The sequence below is a fragment of the Ambystoma mexicanum genome, chromosome 7q, assembly GCF_040938575.1.
Source record: "Ambystoma mexicanum isolate Mex_15411 chromosome 7q, UKY_AmexF1_1, whole genome shotgun sequence".
Classification (NCBI taxonomy): Eukaryota; Metazoa; Chordata; class Amphibia; order Caudata; family Ambystomatidae; genus Ambystoma; species Ambystoma mexicanum.
The window spans coordinates 673,600,745-673,622,464 of record NC_090941.1 but is presented as its reverse complement, the minus strand read 5'-3'; the positions used below and the strand labels follow the sequence as shown (position 1 = coordinate 673,622,464).

Genomic DNA, 21,720 nt, shown 5'->3' with positions numbered 1-21,720 from the left:
CACAGGTTCGATCCCCGGGTCCGCGCTTAGAAACCTCTGGGTATGAAGCATGTTATAAATAACCTATCATACCTGACTCGCCTACTAGACTAAATCCCAGTAATCAAGGCTTTTATGGAAGGGGTTAAAAGACCTCATCCCCCTATTTCCAACCCAGCTCCCGGATGGGACCTGAATGTGGTTCCAACAAGACTAATGGGACCTCCCTTTGAATGTATGCATACGGCTAGCCTTAAAGCATTCACTTACAAGACCGCCTTCCTGGTGGCAGTCACATCAATAGGAAGAGTTGGTGAACTACAGGCCCTTTCAGTTCAAGACCCATTTGTCACAATTCACATGGTTCTGCGCACTCACCCACGGTTTACGCCTAAATTCATTTCAAAGTTCCATGTAAACTAATCAATAGAACTACCCACCTTCTTCCACAACTCACTAACGTTGCAGAAAATAGCCTCCACACACTTGATGTGAGGAGAGCAGTCATATATTATCTGGAAACAATTAAACCATAATGAAAAATGAACCAGTTTTTCGTTTCAGTGGCAGCTGGTAGAGTAGGGGACCCTGTCTCTAAATCAGTCATCTCAAAGTGGATTGTAAACTGCATCACACTGTACTACATTCTTGCTTAGGGAGCTCTGCCCTTCAAGCCTAGAGCACACTCTACTCCGGGTACTGGGGCTTCCATAGCATTCGTAGAAAATGTTTCTCTTGAGTCCATTTGTAAAGCAGCAACCTGGAGTTCTGTACATACCTTTACAAGACTCTACTGCCTGGATACTCACTCTAGGTCTGATTCTCAGGTGGGACAAGTGGTACTAAGACATCTCTTTGCTACTGTTCCTTCACACATCCCACCACCATCTCTGGGTACTGCTCGCTAGTCTATGCACAGCATGTGATTCTAAGCAGATTCACAAGCATCAGAAGACATGCATTACTTACCGTAAGCATTTCTGATGATTGTATCTGCTTGGATTCACATACGCCCACCCTGCCTCCCCTCTTGGGGTAGAAGGAACATAGACATCTTACTCCTTTCTCCCTCTATACTCACTAACGATAGTCATAAGGCTCTCTCACGGCAGGAAAAACGCAACCAGAGGGACCTTGAAGCGTGAGGGATTTTGGATACACTACACGTCACGTTAGGGATAGTGTTACAGGCACGCCCATGTCAACGTCCGATTTTTGATACTCTGCGATTACCACTAGATGTTGGACTATATGCACATCATGGAAATCTAAGCAGATACAATAATCATAAATGCTATTACGGTAAGTAATGCATGTCTTATAAAGGCTAAATTGTTTTCTCAATTTAACATGTAACCTATAATGCTGGTTTCCGGGATGCAGACTCATCCCTGCTAGAAAAAGGGTGGATGTTAAATCCACATTTGCAGTTGCTTGTCCTGTTGTGTTTGAATAAGGCAAAGCAGAGTCTCTCAAAGTAAATGGGTTTCAAAACTTACATCTTGACTAACTGGTAATTTATAGCATGAATGCAGAATAAAAATGCTTATTTAGGGAGCTTTACAGATCAGTGTGGTATTTGATCATATGCTGTATTTGTTGCCGGAATGCCAATGTATAATTCACTTTTTTTCTATGTGGGTGCATCCTGGTCAACACTGCCTGTTAGTATTAATTTTTTCATTTTCCTCCCTACAAGCTTCAGAAGTTGCTTACTATGGACCCGATAAAGAGAATTACCTCAGAACAAGCTATGCAAGATCCATATTTCTTAGAAGATCCACTTCCGACTTCGGAGTATGTAATCCTTTTTATCACACCATTTACAATGATTTATAATTTCTCCTTCTTGCTACCCTCTTTTAGCTGTCACATTTTTGAAAGAAGAGGTCATTGCTGCGTTAGTAGATTAAGCAGGGTAAAGCAAATGGCATCAGAACCAGCATCTTATTTTTATAGTTAAAATTGTCGACATCTAGCTTCGGAATATCTTACATGGTTCAATGCCCCCACACCACATTGTTCCTTATGTGCTGTTTGTATTTTTCTGATTGTGTTTTTGTATTTGGCCAATAGTTTTTCTCTTTATCACTGGTGAACACATTCAGAGCATTGGAAATCTGCATTTCTGATACTTGTTAATCTGTTTAGAATCGTATGATGTGCATATGGCCCGACATCCAGTGGGAACCGCAGAGTATTGCAGCTTGTCTTTCGAGGATCGAAAGCGGACGTCGGCATAGGCGTGTCTGTAACACTATCCCTAACGTGATGTGTAGTGTACCCAAAAATCCCTCACGCTCTGAGGTCCCTCAGATTGTTTTTTTCCGCCCAGATTATTGGTCGCCCTAATCCACCTCTTACATAAAGATAGCGTTATTGTCATTATCGACTTTGTCGTTATTCCCTTTAAGTCACTTAAATTGTTGAATCCTGTGAAACAGCGCCGAAGACTGCTGCGGACTTTCGATGCCTGTTGATGCCGGAGGTGCTGCCGTCCACTGGCCGGGCCTTCTGGCCAGCGTACACAGTAGTGAGAGTGGGGTTGGGGTGGACAAATCCTTAAAAGTATGCCTTTCCTCTTTCACCCTCTCCGCCCCCTGGGTTTTGTCATCGCTCTAATTGTCTTTCGCTATGGAAAAGACGCCATTTAGATTTTATCCCTCATGCAGAGCCAAATATCCTTGGAAGGACGAGCATGCTAGGTGCAAAAATTGTCTGCTCCTCGATCACAACAAAGCGAGTTGCGCAGCCTGTAGACTCCTGCGCCCTAAGACGATTAAGGAGCGCTGATTAAAGCGGTGGGCTACCTACGGCATGTCGCAGGCCGAATGTTCTTCCCCCGTTCTTGCAACCGCCGAAAGGGATGGGGGAACTAGCGATGACCAGGCCTCTGTGTCGGAAGACATTGACCTAACCGCGGACTGCTCTCTGTCCGCAATGCCCATCGCCACCAGGCCAGACGTGAATCGCGCTATGGGGAAAACACCCTGCGACTCAGGCGTACACAGTGTTAGGGAGAATTCTCTCTTTAGGCTGAATTTCCTAACCTAGTGAGTCCCCCAGCAGCTTTGCTGGATTTCTGGAGTTGTTTTTTTTCCTCCTGCCAAGAGTGAGACTCTCTTTCTCCCACTCTTGGACATGATTTGTGGTATTCCTTTGACTGGTAATGTGTTTCATGGGCTATGGGGCCCTTTACTCCATAGGGTCTCATGTGTTTTTCCTATGTGTGTTACACAGCACCCTCCGTGCAGTAACACAGGGGTGTCATAGGGACACCCCACCATAGACTCCATACCCTGGGACTGACTACTGTCTCCCAAGGCATGTAAAGTCACCATTGGCTTTACTAGTCCCAAATTATGAACAGAAACAAGTACAAACCATCATATTGTGGACGTACTGGTCGGGGCAATTCGATTGCCCCGGGGTCTGTTAGTCGAGGGGGCACGTCTCCGTCCCCCCTGATCGAGTTTTGGCTGGTGGCAGTGGAAACTACTTTTTATATTCGACCGCGAATATTTTCCTATGAGATTTTCCCATTGTTCGAGGCTACCAACTTTAATTATTTAATTCTCATAGCCTCAAACATACCGCCGGTTTATTTAATTAATATTAATTTGCTGGTTGGTATTTTTTGCCAAGACTCAATTCTAAAATGGCGTTTGTGTTCTCTTCTGTGACTCCAACCCAAGTCGAGCCCTTTGTTCCACTTTTTGGTGGGCTTCTCCACAGAAGCCTCCAAAAGTGGTGCCACTCTGTCTGGGTACCACAGGGGCTGTGGGAGGGGGTTTAGGCACCCTGGACTGAATTACCTTGGTAACTCAAGTCGCACTCTTTTGTGATTGGCCCAAGTGGTGTGCTGGCCGGCTCACCACTTAGCATGTTTGAGTGACAGCTAGGCTGAGTGAATGGGGGTTTTCTGCATAAAAGCAGGGCTTTGGGGACTGGAACTTCAGAAGTCGCCACAGGACCTGAGAATCCGACGAGGAAGAAGCTGAGCTGACCTACCACGACAACACCACCGGTGGAGCCCTGCAGAACCGACTCGCCACTTCCCGACGACAGAGGATCTCCCGGCTGGAGAGGCTTCTTCCCCTAACTGGTGGGCACAACCAGTTTACCTCCTTTCTTCACACCCCAGCCCGGTTTGTGGTCGAACTGCCCGTGCCAAGCACCCCGGCGGCCGGATAGCCACTCACCACTGAACCGCTAATCACCGCTCCTTGTACCTGAGAAACTCTGCAGCTGTTTTTTTCCCTGGCAGTGCAACAGACTCCTGTCTTCCTCCACGACGAGATCCCCTCTTCCCCTGGACGAAGCACCGACTTGCACCCGCTGCCAGGAACAACTGCCCCCGCTGGAGCGTTCTCACCACTTTAAGGTACCTTGTCCGCCAGGCCTCCCTTTCTAAAGATTGCTACAAGGTAATAATAACCCCTTAACCTTCTGGACTGGGCTGGCCGCCTTGACCCTCTAACTGGTCCCTTTCTTTGGTCCAACTCCTTTTTGAACCTTTACAAGACTTTTGTACACTGCAACCGTGTGACCTTGGACACATTTTGTCTGGATCCTCTGAAAGTGGATCCGGCTGCTTGAACTCTAACTTCACGGTTTTACTTTGCCTTTCCCTCTCGTTATGTTCTGATAAAAGTGTTGGGATCTGTTTCAACTTGTTCTCTGCTCTTCTCTCCCTTTTTAAAACGAACTATTAGTGTGCCTTCTACGTTAAGCGCTCACCGCTGTCTGAAAATAAGTGGGGCTTTACTTAAGACTTGTCTAATATTCTTTTAAGGGAGTGTATGGGCCTCATTCCGAGTATGGCGGTAAGGGATAGCGGCCACCGGTAACGAGACCGGTGGCGGTAATCCCTTACCGCCATACTCTGAGTTCCCTCTGCGTCCTCGCCCTTAACGCCTGCTTTGAGCAGGTGTTAAAGTCGAGGGCGCAAAGGGGCCTCCAAGCCAATAACGGTGACCGTAATGAACGGTCACCGTTATTTGCATCTTCCCCATTCCCATTGAGCCCTATGGGGGCTCGTTTGGGAATGGGGAAGAGCCCTGGTGAATGGGGAATTACCGCCCCGCCAACCTTGGAATGGGGCGGTGATTTCCGCCATCCACCAAGGCGCTGCCGGTCCGGGTACGGCGTCAACCAAGGCGTTTATAGCGCTATTGGTTAGCGCCGTACTCGGAATGAGGCCCTATATCTTTTAGTGACCGTGTTTTCGAATTGCTTAGTATTAGTGCCTGTGTGTTTTTCTAGATGTGGTTTTAAATAATGATATCTCTTTTACACCAAGCCCTGGTCAGTGTTTACTTGTTCTACTGTGTTCTCTTGACCTATCGTGAATACTCTGTATACTGCCTAACTCTTCTTGAGGGAAGTCTGACTGCTCAGCCACAGCTACCAAGTGAATCTGTGTGGTACAGACTGCTACCAAGTGGGTTTACTGCCAAACACCTATAGTCGTAAATCTTTTGCAGTGGTCCCAGAGGGAACTGCACAGGTTTCTGCCTAACACACGATCATAACACTAAACACACAACCCTAGGTTTCTGCTTCGGTGGCACTGTTGAAGCGTACCAAAGCGCCAATGGAACCATCGAAATCTTAGACGGGATCCTCTGATCGGCAGCCTTCCCCCGCAACCACAGTCACGGCCTGCGACTGGGCAATTGAAAGTAAAGGGCGCAAACACTAAAAGGCACGCAGACGTTGAGGTGCTCCAGGAGGACACGCAGATGCAGCTTAAGGCCCAGGTGGTGGCGAAATCCACCGCTCGGCCCCGGTTCAGCCGGTAGACCGCCCGGACTCCAACTATTGCTGATAGCACTGCAAGAATTACTTTGGCAGTTAGACTGAAGGAGCTGTCGAAGGAGGCGAAGCACAAAGAACGGCCGAGAGACGTGCCGCGGGACACGCCACAGTGCCTCGAACCCTGCCAGGACGACGTTGAGAGTCCTGTGCCTTTGTCAGGCACATTATGGGAAGAATCTTGATGTCACAGGGAAGAGGATGAACCCTTTCCTCCCCTGCACCCCTTTGGCTCATCCGAATGGACCAGGGAGAAATTTGAGGGATGTATGGACAGATTACAAAAATGTCTCTTATTCTGAGGCCCTTGCTCCCAAGAGGCCTCGAAGACTTTCCTTCTACTCCTGTATTGAAGTCTCAAAGGACCTTTACTTGTGTCCTCACAGATGAGGATGTTATGGACACTTATGGTCAGGATGAAGATGGTACCTTTCTGGAAAACTACAATGTGAATGATCAGACATGTCTTATGGACAATTGGGAGGACAGCCATCAGGTTGATGCTCAACCCTGGACGTCCCCTACTCCCAGCCAGGACCCCGATGTCCTGTGCATAGTCCCCCCTCCGGCTCGGCAAGCCTCCCCAGTGGACGACCAGATGGCGTTCAACGCCATCTTGAAGAAGGCCGCTGACCATTTTCAGATCGCCATTCAAGAGACTTTACCAGATTCTGATTTAGTGGAGGATATACTCAAAGAAAAACATCCGGACAGCCAGACAATCCCTTTGTTGAACTCAATCAAGAGGAGATTGGCACCTTCCTTGTTGACGCCAGCCCAGACCAGGGCAGTGAACCCTAGGGTTCACTACTAGAAACAGGCTGGTGTTCCCCTATCTACAGGAGAGTCACCACCCGATATAGAGTCCAAATGACTATGCACTGGGAAAAAGGGTAACAACTGCTGCTGAGTTTTCCACCCGTATATAACACCACGCTATTGGCCAGCTATGCAGACATCCAGTGGAACCTTCTGCAAGAAGGCCTCCAAAAAGTGCCAGAACCTACATGGACCAAATTGCTCGCCATCATTTCCGAAGGCAAGCAGGTGAACCAGAATATGCTAAAAAAACACTCTGGGTGGTGCCGATACAACCTGGAGAACCCTGGCACAAGGTACCTTGCCCAAGAGACATGCATGGCTGAAAAACTCTGGTTTCAACCAGAGACCCAAGCAATGCTGATTAACAAACCCGTTGCGGAGACTGCCTGTTTGGCAAGGCAGTGGACGATGCTCTTGAAACAGCCAAGAAAGAACATGAAACACAAGTCCCTTCAACAAATTACCCAGAAACCCTCTCCTCAGAGAGGAAGCGGATCCCGCCGGTCCTTTCGTGGGCAATCTCGTTTTCCCCAGAACCAGTATAATGCAGGAAACAACTGGAATTCGGGACATGGGGCTAATGCCTCCACCACTTGCCATGCAGAGGACAGCGGCACGGGAAAGGTAGAGGACGAGGTTACAACCCCAGAAGTGCTTCAGCCACTGGTCAGAAATGACATGCGGATCCAGGTCCCCTCCCATGCCACTCCGGTCGGGGGGCGTATAACAACTTTCCTTAATGCATGGGAGGAGATAACAGAACAGTGGATTCTCAAAACAGTCACCAACGGCTACTGTATAGAATTTTCCCGACCACCCCAATTCAGGCTGCCACGACACCCGACGCCGGACCACCTGCAAATCCTACTGCAAGAGGTGCAGACCCTTCTAGGAAAGGACACCATAGAAGTCGTCCCTATTACACAGGTAAACAAGGGTGTTTATTCAGTGTACTTCCTTGTACCCAAAAAGGATCTCACCATGCGCCCTGTTCTAGACTTTCGCCCAGCGAACAAGTTTGTCAAACCTCAAAAGTTTAGTTTGGTCACTTTACAGGAAGTAATCCCGCTGTTGAAACAGGGGGATTACATGGCAACATTGGACATGAAAGATGCATACTTTAATATTTTGATGTTGCCAGCGCACAGAAAATACAGAAGGTTCATAATAGAGGACAAGCATTATCAGTTCAAGGTATTCCCCTTCGGCATTACCTCGCCACCGAGGGTGTTTACAAAGGTACTGGCAGTAGCGGCAGCACACCTGCGCAGACTATCCGTCCTGGTTTACCCTTACCTCGACGACTGGCTCATAACAGGGGAGTCCTACAAAACATGCCTTAAGAACACTCAGAAGACAGTAGACCTCTTATTCAGTCTGGGATTTGCCATCAACGAGAAGAAATTCAGCCTAGACCCCAGTCAAGTCAAACAGTTTCTAGGGGCTCTTATTCTGACAAAATACTGCCTTGTCTTCCCCTCTAACGAGAGGGTTCAAATTGTCGGATGTGGATATAGACGGAGTGATGAGACGTATGTCCTCTATGGCTGATATCTTTGAGAAAAACCCTCAATCTATGGGTACACACCAAAAACCGGGGCGACAATGTCTCAACCCCCAGCAAAAAGAGCCCGGCCAGACACCTTTCAAGACACCCCTCAGCAGGACCCTAACCAATTTGATCTCTACGACCCTAATACAAATTCTGATCAATAGAACCTTGGAGGTAGATCGTTATTTTGATGACGATGAAGAAGACGTCTGCGTCTTACCCTCTCCAGATCATGTACAACCGCCAGTGGCAGATTCACCAGTTGACGATGAACTTCAATTTAATGATGTGCTGCTAAAGGCAGCAGAGCATTTCAAATTCAAACGCAGGAAACGGAGGTCGACAAAGACTTTGTCGAGGACATTTTGGGCGACTGAAAAGCTGTAACTCAATTTATACCATTATTAAAATCTGTACAAAGAAGGATTCAACCCAATCTAGAAACCCCTAACCTCACGCGGGCAGTAAACCCAGAATTGAGAAGATGTTCCACATAGCCCCATCAGATTCCCTCTACATAAGGGGTCAATTAAACCAAATTCACTGGTAGTCAACATGACAAGAAAGAGGGTGGGAACACCACTTGCTTCATCGGAAGCACCCCCTAATAAAGAGAGTGGAAACTATACACTTTAGGAAGGAAAGTGGCCACCTCTGCAGCTTTTCAAACAAGAATTGCCCACCACACCACTCTGCTGGCCCGTTACACAATTGCCACAAGTGGGAGGAAGTAGCCACCTTAATGGCCTTGCCGCGAGAACCATTAAAATCTTAACCGTCTCTCACAGTAGCGGAGGTTAAGGCTGTATCTAACTGTATCTTAAAAAATGATTTAGATGCAGCTGACAATGCAAGCAGAATTATAGACGAGGGCACTATTATAAAGCGCCATGCATGGCTGCACCAGTCAGGATTCAAATTAGAGACACAGGCAACATTCCAATATGCCGGTAGAGCCTAACGTGCTTTTCGGCAAAGCAGTAGAAGATGCATTAAAGAGTGCAAAGGAAGAGTATGACACTCTAAAGTCTCTGGGTCAAGTCACCAATAAGCCCTCGGGCCAAAGGGGCGAAAATGATTTTCGTTGTTTCAGGGGCCAAAATTTGCAGAGTATATGGATACAAGCAAGGTCAGGGTTCATCCTGGGGTTCCAATCAAGGACAATCAAGGTTTTCAGAGGGGCCAGCGAAGATTTCACAGCCAGGGCAGATTCTCCTCTACCAGGGGTGGATCCACTCCCCTCCCCCAAAGCAATGACCACCCGCTTCAGGTATCCTCCATGTCACTCCAGTAGGACGACGGATAACACACTTCACCCACGCATGGGAGGGTATCACCTTGGACAAGTGGGTGCTTTCTAACGTAGCGGGCGGTTATTGCATAGTACTACTGTGTCCCTCCTTCCACCCCTGCGACAAAGAGCCACCACAAGGGAGGAACAGCGCATACTCTTGTAGGTCGCAGCACTGCTGTTAAAGGACGCCATCACAATCGTCCCGGCGAACCAGGTAAACAAGGGTATTTATTCAACATACTTCCTTGTGCCCAAAAAAGATCTGACAATGCGGCTTGTATTAGACCTGTACCCTGCCAACACCTATGTCAAGCCACAAACATTCTGTATGACAACGCTACAAGAAGTAATCCCACTGCTAAAAGAAGAGGCCTACATGGCAACCTTGGATATGAAAGATGCTTATTTTCATATTTCAATGTTACCAGCGCACAAAAAATTATTGCGTTTCATGATGGCAAACCAGCACTACCAATTCAAGGTGCTACCCTTCAGCATAACTTCAGCTCAAAGGGTATTCACCATGGTACTGGCGTGGTGGCAGCGTACCTGCGCAGGGAAGCAACACCAGTGTACCCTTACCTGGAAGACTGGCTGACCACGGGAGAAACAACCCAAATTTGCAAGCAAAATACACAAAGATCAATCAACCTTCTTTTTCGATAGGACTGCTTGATCGACGACAACAAATAAAACCTCCTACCTAACATTACAAAACAGTTCTTGGGTGCTGTCATAAAAACAGAAGGGCTAGTCTTTCCATCAAAGGAAATAATTCAAAACATACTGCTGCAAATACCTCTGTATCAAGCCGGTCAGCAGATAAGTGTATGCAAAGCGATGTGTTTGCTCGGCATGATGGCATCTTGCATTTACCTGGTCTCAGGCAAGTGGTCAGTGAGACGATCAAGTGGTTGGTTCGCCAACACTAGTACAAGCCTTGCGCTCATGGACAAAGGAGAACCTTTTGAAGGGAAACCCCCTTCCACGACCCAGCAGTACAAGCAGTAGTTACAACAGACGCAACACTCTCTGGGTGTGAGGCCCAATCACCTTCATCTCACAGCACATGGTCTGTGGACTCGCATCACTGCACACAACCATATCATCCTACTGGAACTATTAGCAATATTCAAAGCTCTCCAAGCCTTCAGAGCACACCTAACAAATCAGTCGGTGCAAGTTCTCACAGACAGCACCACTGCAATGTTCTATATCAACAAGCAGGGGGGCACATATTCTCCATATTTGTCTAATCTAGCACAGAAAATATGGAAGTGGGCACTCAAACGGGGATGTTCCTGACTTCCCAACGTGTTACAGGGGGAACTCAACACCCTAGCGGACTCATTAAGCAGACCTCCTTTACCAGAAGATCACGGGTGGCGACTGGACAGGTGTTGTACACCACATTTTCTCACAGTGGGGATCCACACGCTAGACTTGTTCAACACGAGAAAACAAGCAATGCCCAGAATTTGCGTGCAACTTTCCCCAACCAGACTCCAAGGGGAACGCCCTATGGATGAGTGGTCAGAGAAATTTGCCTACACTTTTCCCTCGACTCCACTTATGAACAGGGTGAACAAAATTCACAAAGAGATGACGCTGATCCTAGTTGCTCCCATGTGGCGCGAGACAACCTTGGTATACACATCTGCGCAAACTGGCAATGTGCGATCCGATCAAGCTCCCATGCCCAACGAACTTGCTTTCTGAGCACGGGGGGGACAACATTACACCCTCAGCTTCACTCACTGAACTTGGCAGCATGGCTCCTGAGGTCGTAGAGTTTGGACATCTTAACTTGCCTCAAATGTGTATGGATATCCTCAAGGAGGCACATAAACCAAACGGCAGACACTGTTTTGACAAGTGGGGACGATTTGTAATTTGGTGCCAGTCGAAACAAATCCGATGGAATGTACTCCAACTCACATTCTCCACGACATGCTCCACTTATTAGACTCGGGGTTAGAATTTAACTCAATGGTTCACCTGGCGGCACTATCCGCATACACCACCTCTCAAAGTAAGGTGATGGTAGAGAGAATTTTATTGTTTAATTTCTTCCACCTTGGAGACCCCCAGCTCTTTTGCTGAACTTTGTCCTTTTAATTCTATGTTTTCTGTGTTTCTTTTGACTTTGGAGTCTGACAAACTCCATAAGCCACCTCTTTTTAGATTGTGGCACACAGCACTTTCAGTGCAGTGGCACAGGGAAGTCTTTCAGATTTCCCAAAGGTTTAACTACCTTCTCTTGGTGAAACTACTGTTTCCAAGAACAGTGAAGTTGACTTAACTTTCTAGACCCAGCACGCACTACCTTACAATAGGGCGCTCGAGGGGTTACTTGGTATCCCCTTTGTCTAGTTTCTCATGTAGCATTTTTATGTTACCCTTTCTATAATTAATGGTTGGTGGCAGTGGTGTACTTTTTCCTATCATTGTGTGTTTTTACTGCGGGCTGCATTTGCAGCACCAGTAAAGCACCCATGAGTGCCCATTTTGTCAAAATCGCCCCGATCTTCTTTTTTCGCCATTTCTTTTTGGAAAAGTCCTGCTTGAGAATTAATCTGCGTGCCAAACCAGGTTTGGTCTATTTGTTCGTTTTGTCTTTGGCGGGATTCATTGGTGAAGCCCGCCTCTGGCTCCAGCATGTCCGGCAGGGGCATGAAGTAAGGGAGGTGCCCTATGCTTAATCCCCTTGGTTACAGAAATGCACCCAAATGTGATTGAACTGCTGGCTGTCCTTTGAGGACAGCTACCCTGCTGGGTGAGTGACAGCTAGGTTGCGAATGAATGGGAGAAACCTGCATAAAAGGCGTGGCTTTTTGCTTGGAAGGCAGAGTCCACCACTGGATGAAGGAATCTGAAGAACTTGGAAAAGATGCCTGCTGCAACTTCTTGATCGTTGGTTTTCCTGGTGAAGCCCTGCTGCTGTGCTGAAGCTCCGAAGCCAGCCTTGACGCAATGGATGACTTCTCCCCTTTTGTTGGTGGGACCAATCAACCCCAAAGTGTACTTGTATGGACATGCTCTCAGAGCTGGCTATACTTCCATTGCTGCTGCAGGAACCGATTGCCAGGCAGAGGAACACCAGATCAATTGCATTGCTTTTAAGTCAGACCCGAGCTCCAGGAAGATCCTCCGGGCTCCCAAGAAGCAGGACTGACCAAGCCTGAGCCACCTCAATAGAGTGCTGCACCCCAGATGTGAGGAAAGTCCATTAAGGTATCAGAGAGACTGCAATGGTGCTATTTGCGAGAGACACGAGGAGCTGAAACCGCAAAGTGCTGCTGATCTGAAGTTTGCCCATTGCCGCTGCTGACTTTCCATTCATAGTGCAGGAGTCCCAAGACATCCTCCCTCTTGTTCCCACAACTGAGGCCCAGGAACAGAAGCCAGTTAACTTCTAACCAAAGGTATTGTAAAACTAAGGGGACTTGCCTCTTGTTGTTTAGCTTTGCTAGCTCTCAGTTGGGACTTGTATTGGTTACCCTTGCAGGGTTGCTTGCAGATTTGCCCCTTCACAAGCCTCCCAACTTGTGGCCCTTCAGTGATCTCATTTCTACAAACATTTTCTAAAAACATTGTGCAAGACTTTTACTTACCTGCAAGATCTTCAGCTCCCCTAGACTATGCTCAACCAACACTGGCGGTCTTGGCTCCCTGATAGACTCTTCTTACCTCTGACTTTGTGCGTTTGCCTTTCCTCCAGGAAAGAGTTAGTTTACTTTGCATTAGAGGGTTCAAAAAGTATTTACCAGTTTATGAATTGTTAACCTGTGTTAGTGCCCTATCTAACCTTTTGCACCAAACGCAGTATTGCTCTAAATGTATCGGTGATAAATCAATGTCCACAGTGTCCTAGCTATTTTAGTCACCTGAGGGTGTAGGAAGTGTCTCTGCGCCATCCCCAATGGGCATCATCTGATAAGAGAAACAAAGAGTGTGTTTTGAAGTATACTTTAAAGTGTTACATGCTTTGCTCCCTTCTAAAGAAGGCTTATTCAAATGACTGTTAAATAAATTAATCATTGTTTTATCAAGAAACCATGTGTATAAGTGTTTATTTGACTAACTGTCACTGTGAAACCTTGTGTTGCAACCTTACAGCTCACATTAACCCCTCTTGAGAGCAGCCTGGCTGCTCAGTCACTACCAACTTGTCTAGTACATGCTTATACCAAAGGTTGTGTAAACTATTGACAAGAGGGCAAGGCTGGTGCAGTCTCCCACAGGGTACTGCATACAATCTTGCCTAACAGTCCTCATTCTACTTGACTTTTTTAGGGCACTTGGATGAGGATATGGTATTCAGAGGAGAAGCTATGGTCCTATAGTTCTCAATGAAGTTCCTGTAATAACCAGTAACTCCTAAGAAGGCTATTAAATGGGTTTGAGTAGTTGAAGTGGCCTGTACTTTGCTGGGTAAGGGTTTGCTCTCCCCTCCTCCTACCTTATGACCAAGGTAGACCACTTTACTCTGACCAACTTGGCATTTAATTGCTTTGATGGTCAGTTTGGCCTGTTGAAGGGCCTGCAACCTATGTCCCAGGTGGTCAAGATGTTCTTCCCAGGTAGGGCTGAACACTGCTGTATCATCCAAGTATGCCATGCAGATGCTCTCTAACCCATTCAGAACATGGTTAACCATTCTGTGGAATGTGGCAGGTGCATTGTTTAAACCAAAGTGCATGACCCTAAACTGGTACAAGCCTCCTGGGGTTGAGAATGCAGTCTTCTCCTTGGACTGGTCAGTCATGCCAATCTGCCAATAACCACTTGTCAGGTCAAAAGTACGGAGGACGTCTGCTAAGCCCGGCTTATCCACCAGTTCATCTGTCCTTGGCATGGGATGGGCATCATTCTTGGTGACTGAATGTAATGCCCTATAGACATAGAATCAAAGTTTGTTAGTTCCTGCTTTTGGTACCAACACAACTGGACTAGCCCATGGGCTTGTGGAATGTTCAATCACTCAAAGGTCGAGCATTTTATTGACCACCTTTTATGTGATTTATCACATTATCTGACCTCATGTAGCCCCTGCAGGTACACTATCATCAGTGTCAGTCATGCTGCCCCCAAGGGGTCAAGCCTGATATAAGTGAAAACGGACAAAGTGAATCAACCAAGCTTTGCACTCCTCCTGTTGCTGCATTGTCAGATTAGTAGAGGGTTTTACCTCTTCTACTGGCCCATCTGAAGGGTGTCCACTTAGAAGATCTGGGCGAAGCTCACTCTCCTCTTCTTGGTCAGAATCTAAGAGCAGAGCTCCCATCTCTAGTTTGAAAACATAAGCTTTTAGACGGTTGGCATGAAAGACCCTGGTGTTGCCTAAGTCTACCAAATAATTTCCCTCTCCATGTTGTCCCACAACTTTGAAGGGTCCTGACCATTTGTGTCTTACTGGGACCATAATGAAAACTTGTTGGTCTGGAGTAAACTCCACCATGTTTGCCTTCTGGTCATGCCAATGTTTAACTAGAGCTTGACTAGCTTTCTTATTCTCACTACCTTCTGTCATCCTGAGCGCCATCCTCTGTCTGAGTCCAAGCACATAATCGGTAATCCTTAATAGCTTGAGGGAAGGAGCACTCTCCAAACCCTCCTTAATCTGGGCCAAAATGCCACTAACTGGATGACCATAAAGTAACTCAAATTGGCTAAAGCCCACTCCAGCTTGAGGAACATCTCTGTAGACAAAGGGGGGGGGGGAGATATAAAAATTTGCTCACGGTTCCAATTATTACAGCGTTTGACACAAATTACAATTCATATTATCGGTACTACCACGCACTGGCGAACAGACAGATATACAGTAATTGTATTTAGTTAGCAAAACAATATAAAATGAAGTCTTTTAGGAAGGAAAAAGGTTGGTCAATCATGCAGTAGCAGAGTTTAACATTCTAGACACAATTTTCCGGGCAGTAAAATGCTTCAAAAGTCCAATTCCCTAACTATACACGAAAGTCAGTTTGGAATGGATTCAAAGTCTTAAGCAGCAGCAGAATAGCAAAAGTTCCTTAGGATACTTTCAGTATCTAGGAAAATATTTGTTAAATTAACACAACAATGGAGCCCCTGCAAAAGAACTCCCTAATAGGACACAAGCCGACATCTTGGGTCAGAGGTAGAGTGGACTCTCTGGACACTTCTTCACGCACTCAAGTTCTGGCTCAAGCTAAGTTATACCTTTCACCCCCACAACCCTTTAGGTTAGAGGAAATGCTCGTAGCTGGATTCTCCTCTCTACAGCCGCGACAGACCCGGTCTCCCGATTCCTTGGTCTGCTGATGAAAAGAAGGACTTTGAAAGGGATGTCTCAGCAACAGTCTCGGAAGAGGATCCTTGACACACATTTCTTCTTCATTTCTTCTTGTCTGCGATTTTGGCGCCTTTTTATCAGCTGCACACAAAGGACGCGATTTGCCCGGTCGATCTTCTTCGCTTATGAAGCCCTGCACTCTGTAGAGGGGGACTTAGACTCATCTCATCATGTCTTTGTAATTTCACCTGGTGCTCAGCAAAGACTTGGACAGATTCTGCCTTGCAAAGATAATGCACTTCAAATGAGTCGTAAGTCTCCTGGTATTTGTGTTCTGCAGCTCTGGAGAGGAACAGCACCTCGGAAGATGGCTCGGATTGTAGTTCATCTCAGCGAAAGGGAAGGAGTCCTCTTCGGAGCTCCTCTGGCGAGTAAAAAACGGGGTCAGGACAGCAGTGGTCGCTTTATAGTGATGAGAAGGGTCTGCAGGTGTCTCTGGTCGTCTTCAGCTACGGTTACTTCAGTTTCCAGTGGTCGACTTGCCTTTCACCTCAGGAACCTCACCTTTTATTCAGTTATACCACACACTCCTCTGCAATCTCTCTCAGCAGTTAACAGAAAGGGGCGGGTGGCTGTCCAATCAGGCCAGCCATCCCCCCCAATGGGAACTGGTTCCATTCAGGCACTCGGGCAGACAAAGGGCAGGGGAGTGAAAACCCCCTCCCCTACTTCTGCCTGCCCAAACACACTGGAGCCTAGGTGGGGACGCCCAAGGGTTCCTGCCAAAGGCAAGACACACACGACTCCCCCTCCCAGAATGGTAGAAGGGCTGTCTAAGAACAACCACGCTAGAAATGGTGGAAAAAGAAAGGAGCCACAATGTTAATGCATAGGTGACCCTATTGTGCACTGTGAATGCAGTCTGCAGTAAGAAATTGCACAATAGTTGGTAGAACATATCCACTACCACCAGCCATAACTAGAAGGTTGTTGGATAAGAATTTCAGTTTAATGCCTTGGACTGGTGGATTATTTGTCCTTATACATCAGTGATTGGTAACCTTTTTCCACACTCAAAGCTTCTTTGACTCCTTTTAGGGGTGTCATTTGTAAGACTCTCCATAGTGGCTTTTTGATTTTATCCTCTTTGACAACTTTTGGCATATACAACCTATTTTTGCTGGGTTGCCCTTTGGGCTCCCCTTTTTAACTTTTTCTGGCTTACCTTGTGTGAACTACAGTTCCCAAAGATGGAAAGCATATGTTATCCTCTCTAAACGTTATTTAGGTGAGATCAGCACACCCCACCTTGTGGAGTGCAGGGGAGATGCAATGTATCCCCTTTGTTTGTTTTTATTATTTGTAAAGCGCACATAACCCGTGAGTAGCAGGGCGCAAAGCAACAAGAGGAGGATACAACTTAAGTTACAGAGCATGCAGTAAATGAATCCAACTAGGTTACAGTGTTGGAAGCATCAAACATTTGGACCAATAAATCAAAGTATAAATTATAGGTGAATATACATAATTTACAAGTTGTAGATATATCTAGGCATAGAGGTGAGAAGATATACGATTTATACACAATTTACAGTAGGTGCGGCAGTGGAAGAGATTAGATGTCATTGCATTAGATGTCATGTTCCTTGATCCAGCGGATGGTATTAGATCTGAATTGTGGGTAGGGAAGGTCTTCCCTAAGAGATGGTGGTAAGGAATTCCAAAATTGTGCTGCTTTGACAGGGAAGCTATTCCCTCCAGACATAGTACGTTTGAATCTTGGGACAAGGAGGAGGTTTGAGTTGGCCTTTCTAGAAGGGCGGCAGGAAGTCAGTCTGGTGAATCTCGTTATCAAATATTGAGGGGCCGCTTGGTGTAGGCATTTATGGGTCAGAGAGACCAATTTAAGGAAAATGTTATCTTTTGTAGAAAGCCAATTGTACGATCTTCTAGTCTCTGAGATATGTGCTTTCTTCGGGAGGCTTAGGGCTGCTCTTAAGGCATTGTTTTGTAAGGTACGAATTTTATTTGTAATGTATTTGGTACTACCTATGTAGAGTGTGTTGCAATAATCCAACTTGGATAGGATCAATGCTCTGGCTAGAGTGATGCAGTTGTTTGGTGAGAGGAACGGTTTGGGTGCCCTAAAGTGTTTACATGTATAAGATGTGGCGGAAGCCATGGCATTGACTTGTTTTTTGAAGGTGAGCGTTGAGTCTAACTAGAATCCTAAGGTTTTAACCTCCTTAGCTACTATGATATTATTGTCAATGACAAGAGGAGTAGTTTTGACCTAATTTATTGAGGTTGGGTGCGGTGCCTAGGATGAGGAGTTCTGTCTTATCACTCAGGGATAGACCATGAGAGGCCATCCATGCCTGGATGATGAGGTACACTCGATTTACAAAGGCCAAATCCTTGTCATAATCCCCTGTCAACGGGATGAGGATCTGGGTATCATCAGCATAGTTTGTGTAGGTGATACCCAGGACATCTAGATCATCGAAAAGGGGCTTTGTAAAAATGTTGTACAAGCTGGGGGAGACGCAAGAACCTTGTGGCACACCGTAGGTAATGGGCATGGGGTCAGCGGCTGCTGAAGGGGAAAAAACTCAGTGCGGTTGGTGAAGGACTGGATCCATTCAGTTGCCTCCTGGGAGAAATGAGCTGCCGACTGTATGCGTGCAGAGGATCTTGTGGTTGACCAGATCAAATGCAGCTGAGAGATCGAGAAGTAACAGAAGTGCTGTCTTGCCCTCATTTCTCAACTCATCTATCTGTGCCTTAAGATCGATAAGCGCAGTCTCTGTCCCTTGCTGAGGTCTGAAGCATGACTGTCGGACTCCTAGGAGGTGGTTGAGTTCAAGGTATTGTTGAATTTGTTGGTGTGCTATTTGATCTAGGATTTTGAGAAGAAACAGCACTGTAGTGATGGGACGGTAGTTGGTAGGGATGGCAGGATCTAGATTTGGTTTAAGGAGTGGGAGGACCCAGGATTGTTTCAGATTGTTGGGTATGGTCCAGCTGTAAAGGATGCATTTATTAGTTTACTAATAAATTGTGAGAGTTCTCGAGCTGCATCTTTTATCAGTTGTGCAGGGCATAGGTCCCCATGGCAGTTCGAAGGTTTGAGTGCAAGAATAACTTTTCAACCTCTTTGGTAGAGACTTTACTGAAGTTGAAGAGGGGGGGGTGGGCACAGGTGGTGACATCTGGGTTGGATGAGGTGGAGTAGAACTGGTGTTACTCAATTTGGAGGTGGAGTGAAGGGAATCTTTTTTGTTACTGATTTTAGTTTGCAGAGAAGCAATTTTATTGGCAAGAGCATTTTGAATATCTGTGCACCAGTTTTTGTCCTTGATGCATGAGTCAGGTGGCTGGACGGGAGTTTCTATTTCTTTCACAATTGAGAAGAGCGCTTTAGTATTAGATTTCGCTTGAAAGATTCGAAGGTTATAAGAGGTTTGTTTTGCAAGGATAATTTCATTTTTGTACTGGGAAGCTAAATTACTTAGGTTAATCCTATTAATTTCAGAAGGATCTGATCTCCAGATTTTTTCATAGCGTCGTTTCTCCTGTCTGATAGCCTTAAGGTGAGGAGAACACCAATTGTTCACATGTTTGCAAGGTTTGCTCTTTCTCACTTTGAGAGGTGCTATGGCATGAAGGGAAGAAGCATTACTTTATTGTACAGATCTACCATGGTTGAGGGATCTGTATGGTCGGGAATAGCGTTAAGAGTAGGTTGGATCCGAGGAATAAGGTTTTCAAGAGTTATGTTTCTCTTATTTCTAGTTGGGACAGCTGGAGCTATGCTGTTAGGTTGTAGTGGTGGTGTGGGCTCTAGGGAGAATCTGATCAGCTGATGATCAGACCACAGCTGTGGAATTATGGATGAGACTGTAAGTGGGCAGTTATGCACAGCTAGCCAGTCCAAGGTTCTACCTTTGGTATGGGTAGGAGCTGTGATTTTCTGAGTGAAACCTAGTTCCTCTAGGGTGTTATTGATTATAGTAGCATTAGTGTCTAACGGGTCACTAAGACCAAGGTTAAAATCTCCTAATATAATGCTTTGGGAGGAGTTCTTGAGATTATGCGATATATTTGTTAGGTCATCTTCAAAAGATCCTAATGGACCAGGAGGTCTGTATATTAGGTGAATGGATACAGTCTGCGTATTAGATAGTTAACTTAGCCGTTAGGGATTCACAAAAACTTATGTTGTGTGGTAGTGAAAGATTCCATCTCATTCTGACTGTAACATTTCTGTTACAGGGACAGGTTTACCTTAAATTGCTGGTGGCAGTGTGCCTTTCTACTAATTGGGTGCACCTTTACCGCGAGCTGTTTCTACAACCCCGGTAAAGGCTCATTTTACCAAAATTGCCTGCCTTCTTTTTTTGCCATTTTAATGTTGTTCTTTCTTGGTCCATCCCCTGCCCTCTAAGGCTGGAAAGTCCTTTGTGTTAATTTTATATTCGGTCGGGAGACCTCGGTCGAGCTGCCCAGGCTCAGAGTGTCTGTGAAGGCAGGAAGCGAGGGAGGAGTCCAACACACTGCAGCACCTTGGTCTTCCAGCCTGCCTGTGAGAATCCAGTTCCAACAAGGTTGGCTGTCCTGAAAGGACTGCCACACGCCCTCCCTCCCCTAATGTTGCATGCCTGTTTGATTGGCTGGGTACCTGCATAAAGGACTAATCCTGGAAGCTGAAGCGTTAGTCGACCACTGGACCTGAATTCGAAGATGGAGAAGGTGGCTGAGACGATTTCCAGCAACCGGAAAGCCTGCTGTGTAAGCGGAGCCTGCTGTAGCCGTTCCTTCCAAGCGACCTGGGGACTCCGAAAAACAACGATCCGGATCCAGAGCCTGGTGAGATCCACTAGACTCAAAGACCTGCATTTTGAGTCATCCCATGATGTGCTGCGACCTTGCCGGGTTGCAATACACCAATCCCCTGGGACCTCGAGCCAGTGTGAAGTGCACAGTCTTCTGAATTCCAGATCAAGCTGCAACTTTGGTGATATCTTGCCGGACTTTGAGACGTGAATCGAGTATGAAAAGTCCCCTCACCAAAATGCTGGACCTTGCAAGTGACGAGAATCCGACAGGCGGAATTCAGTATTCTCCTGGCTCCTGAAAAGGACACCAAAACCACAGCGCTGCGAAGAAACGTTTGCTTGGAGCCTTCCCTGTTGATCCCTGCTGCAAAATCTCTTCCAGTGTCCTGTCTTCAGTCTTCATTGCAAGGAGTTAATCGACCAGGTTTTTGGCTGCAGATCCTGAAGTCCTCCTGCTGCAAACTCTTTGTCTGTGCTGAGGTAGTACTGTGTGGGCTTGGGTATTACTTACCTTAAGCCTCTTGTGATTCCTGTGTAGCTTTGCAGTGTTTTCTGTGCTGGAATCTTCCTAGGGTGTCTTCTCAGAAGGCCCTGGACCCCTTCAACCACTCTAGAATTAAATACTTTGAACAGTCTTCCACAGGAACTCTTTTGCTACATCTGTGCCTATCCTGACCTGTCTTTTGGATACTAGAGATCTAGTGACCCCCCCCCCCCCTTCTGCCACTGAGAACACGAATGCTCCACGAATAGGGAAAGGCTTCCAAGGTTTGGGCCTTTTGCCTAACAGATGTTTAAATATGTACTTACTTGTAAGAGAGTTGGTTGTTAACTGGCATTCTGAGAGTGAGCAGTTACAAAAGTTCTTACTTACCTTGAATGTGTGTTGCCATTCTGAAAAGTATATATAAGGTTATTTTGAATGGATTGTGTCCTCCAACGTATTCCACATATTTCACATGTAATGTCCACAGCTGTGCACTTCGGAAACGTTTTCAGCAGAGGGTGTCCGGTGTCGGTCAGGTCGATGTCCCTCGAAGGCCTCCGTCGAGGGCGACGTCACCGGATGTTATAAATAAAACGCACGGCGCCCGTATCCTCAGTTCTGTTTTTTCCACAAATGTGTTGCTTCGTGAAACTC

At 46.5% G+C, this 21,720-nt stretch overlaps 1 protein-coding gene across 1 annotated transcript in view; it reads left to right on the top strand.

The window, feature by feature from the left end:
• The window catches only part of CDK8 (cyclin dependent kinase 8), a 679,675-nt gene that overhangs the window by 590,511 nt on the left and 67,444 nt on the right, over positions 1–21,720 (top strand). Inside the window, exon 10 of the mRNA XM_069639174.1 lies at positions 1,679–1,776. Coding sequence (XP_069495275.1) covers positions 1,679–1,776 — 98 coding nt within the window. The remainder of the gene's footprint in view (positions 1–1,678; positions 1,777–21,720) is intronic.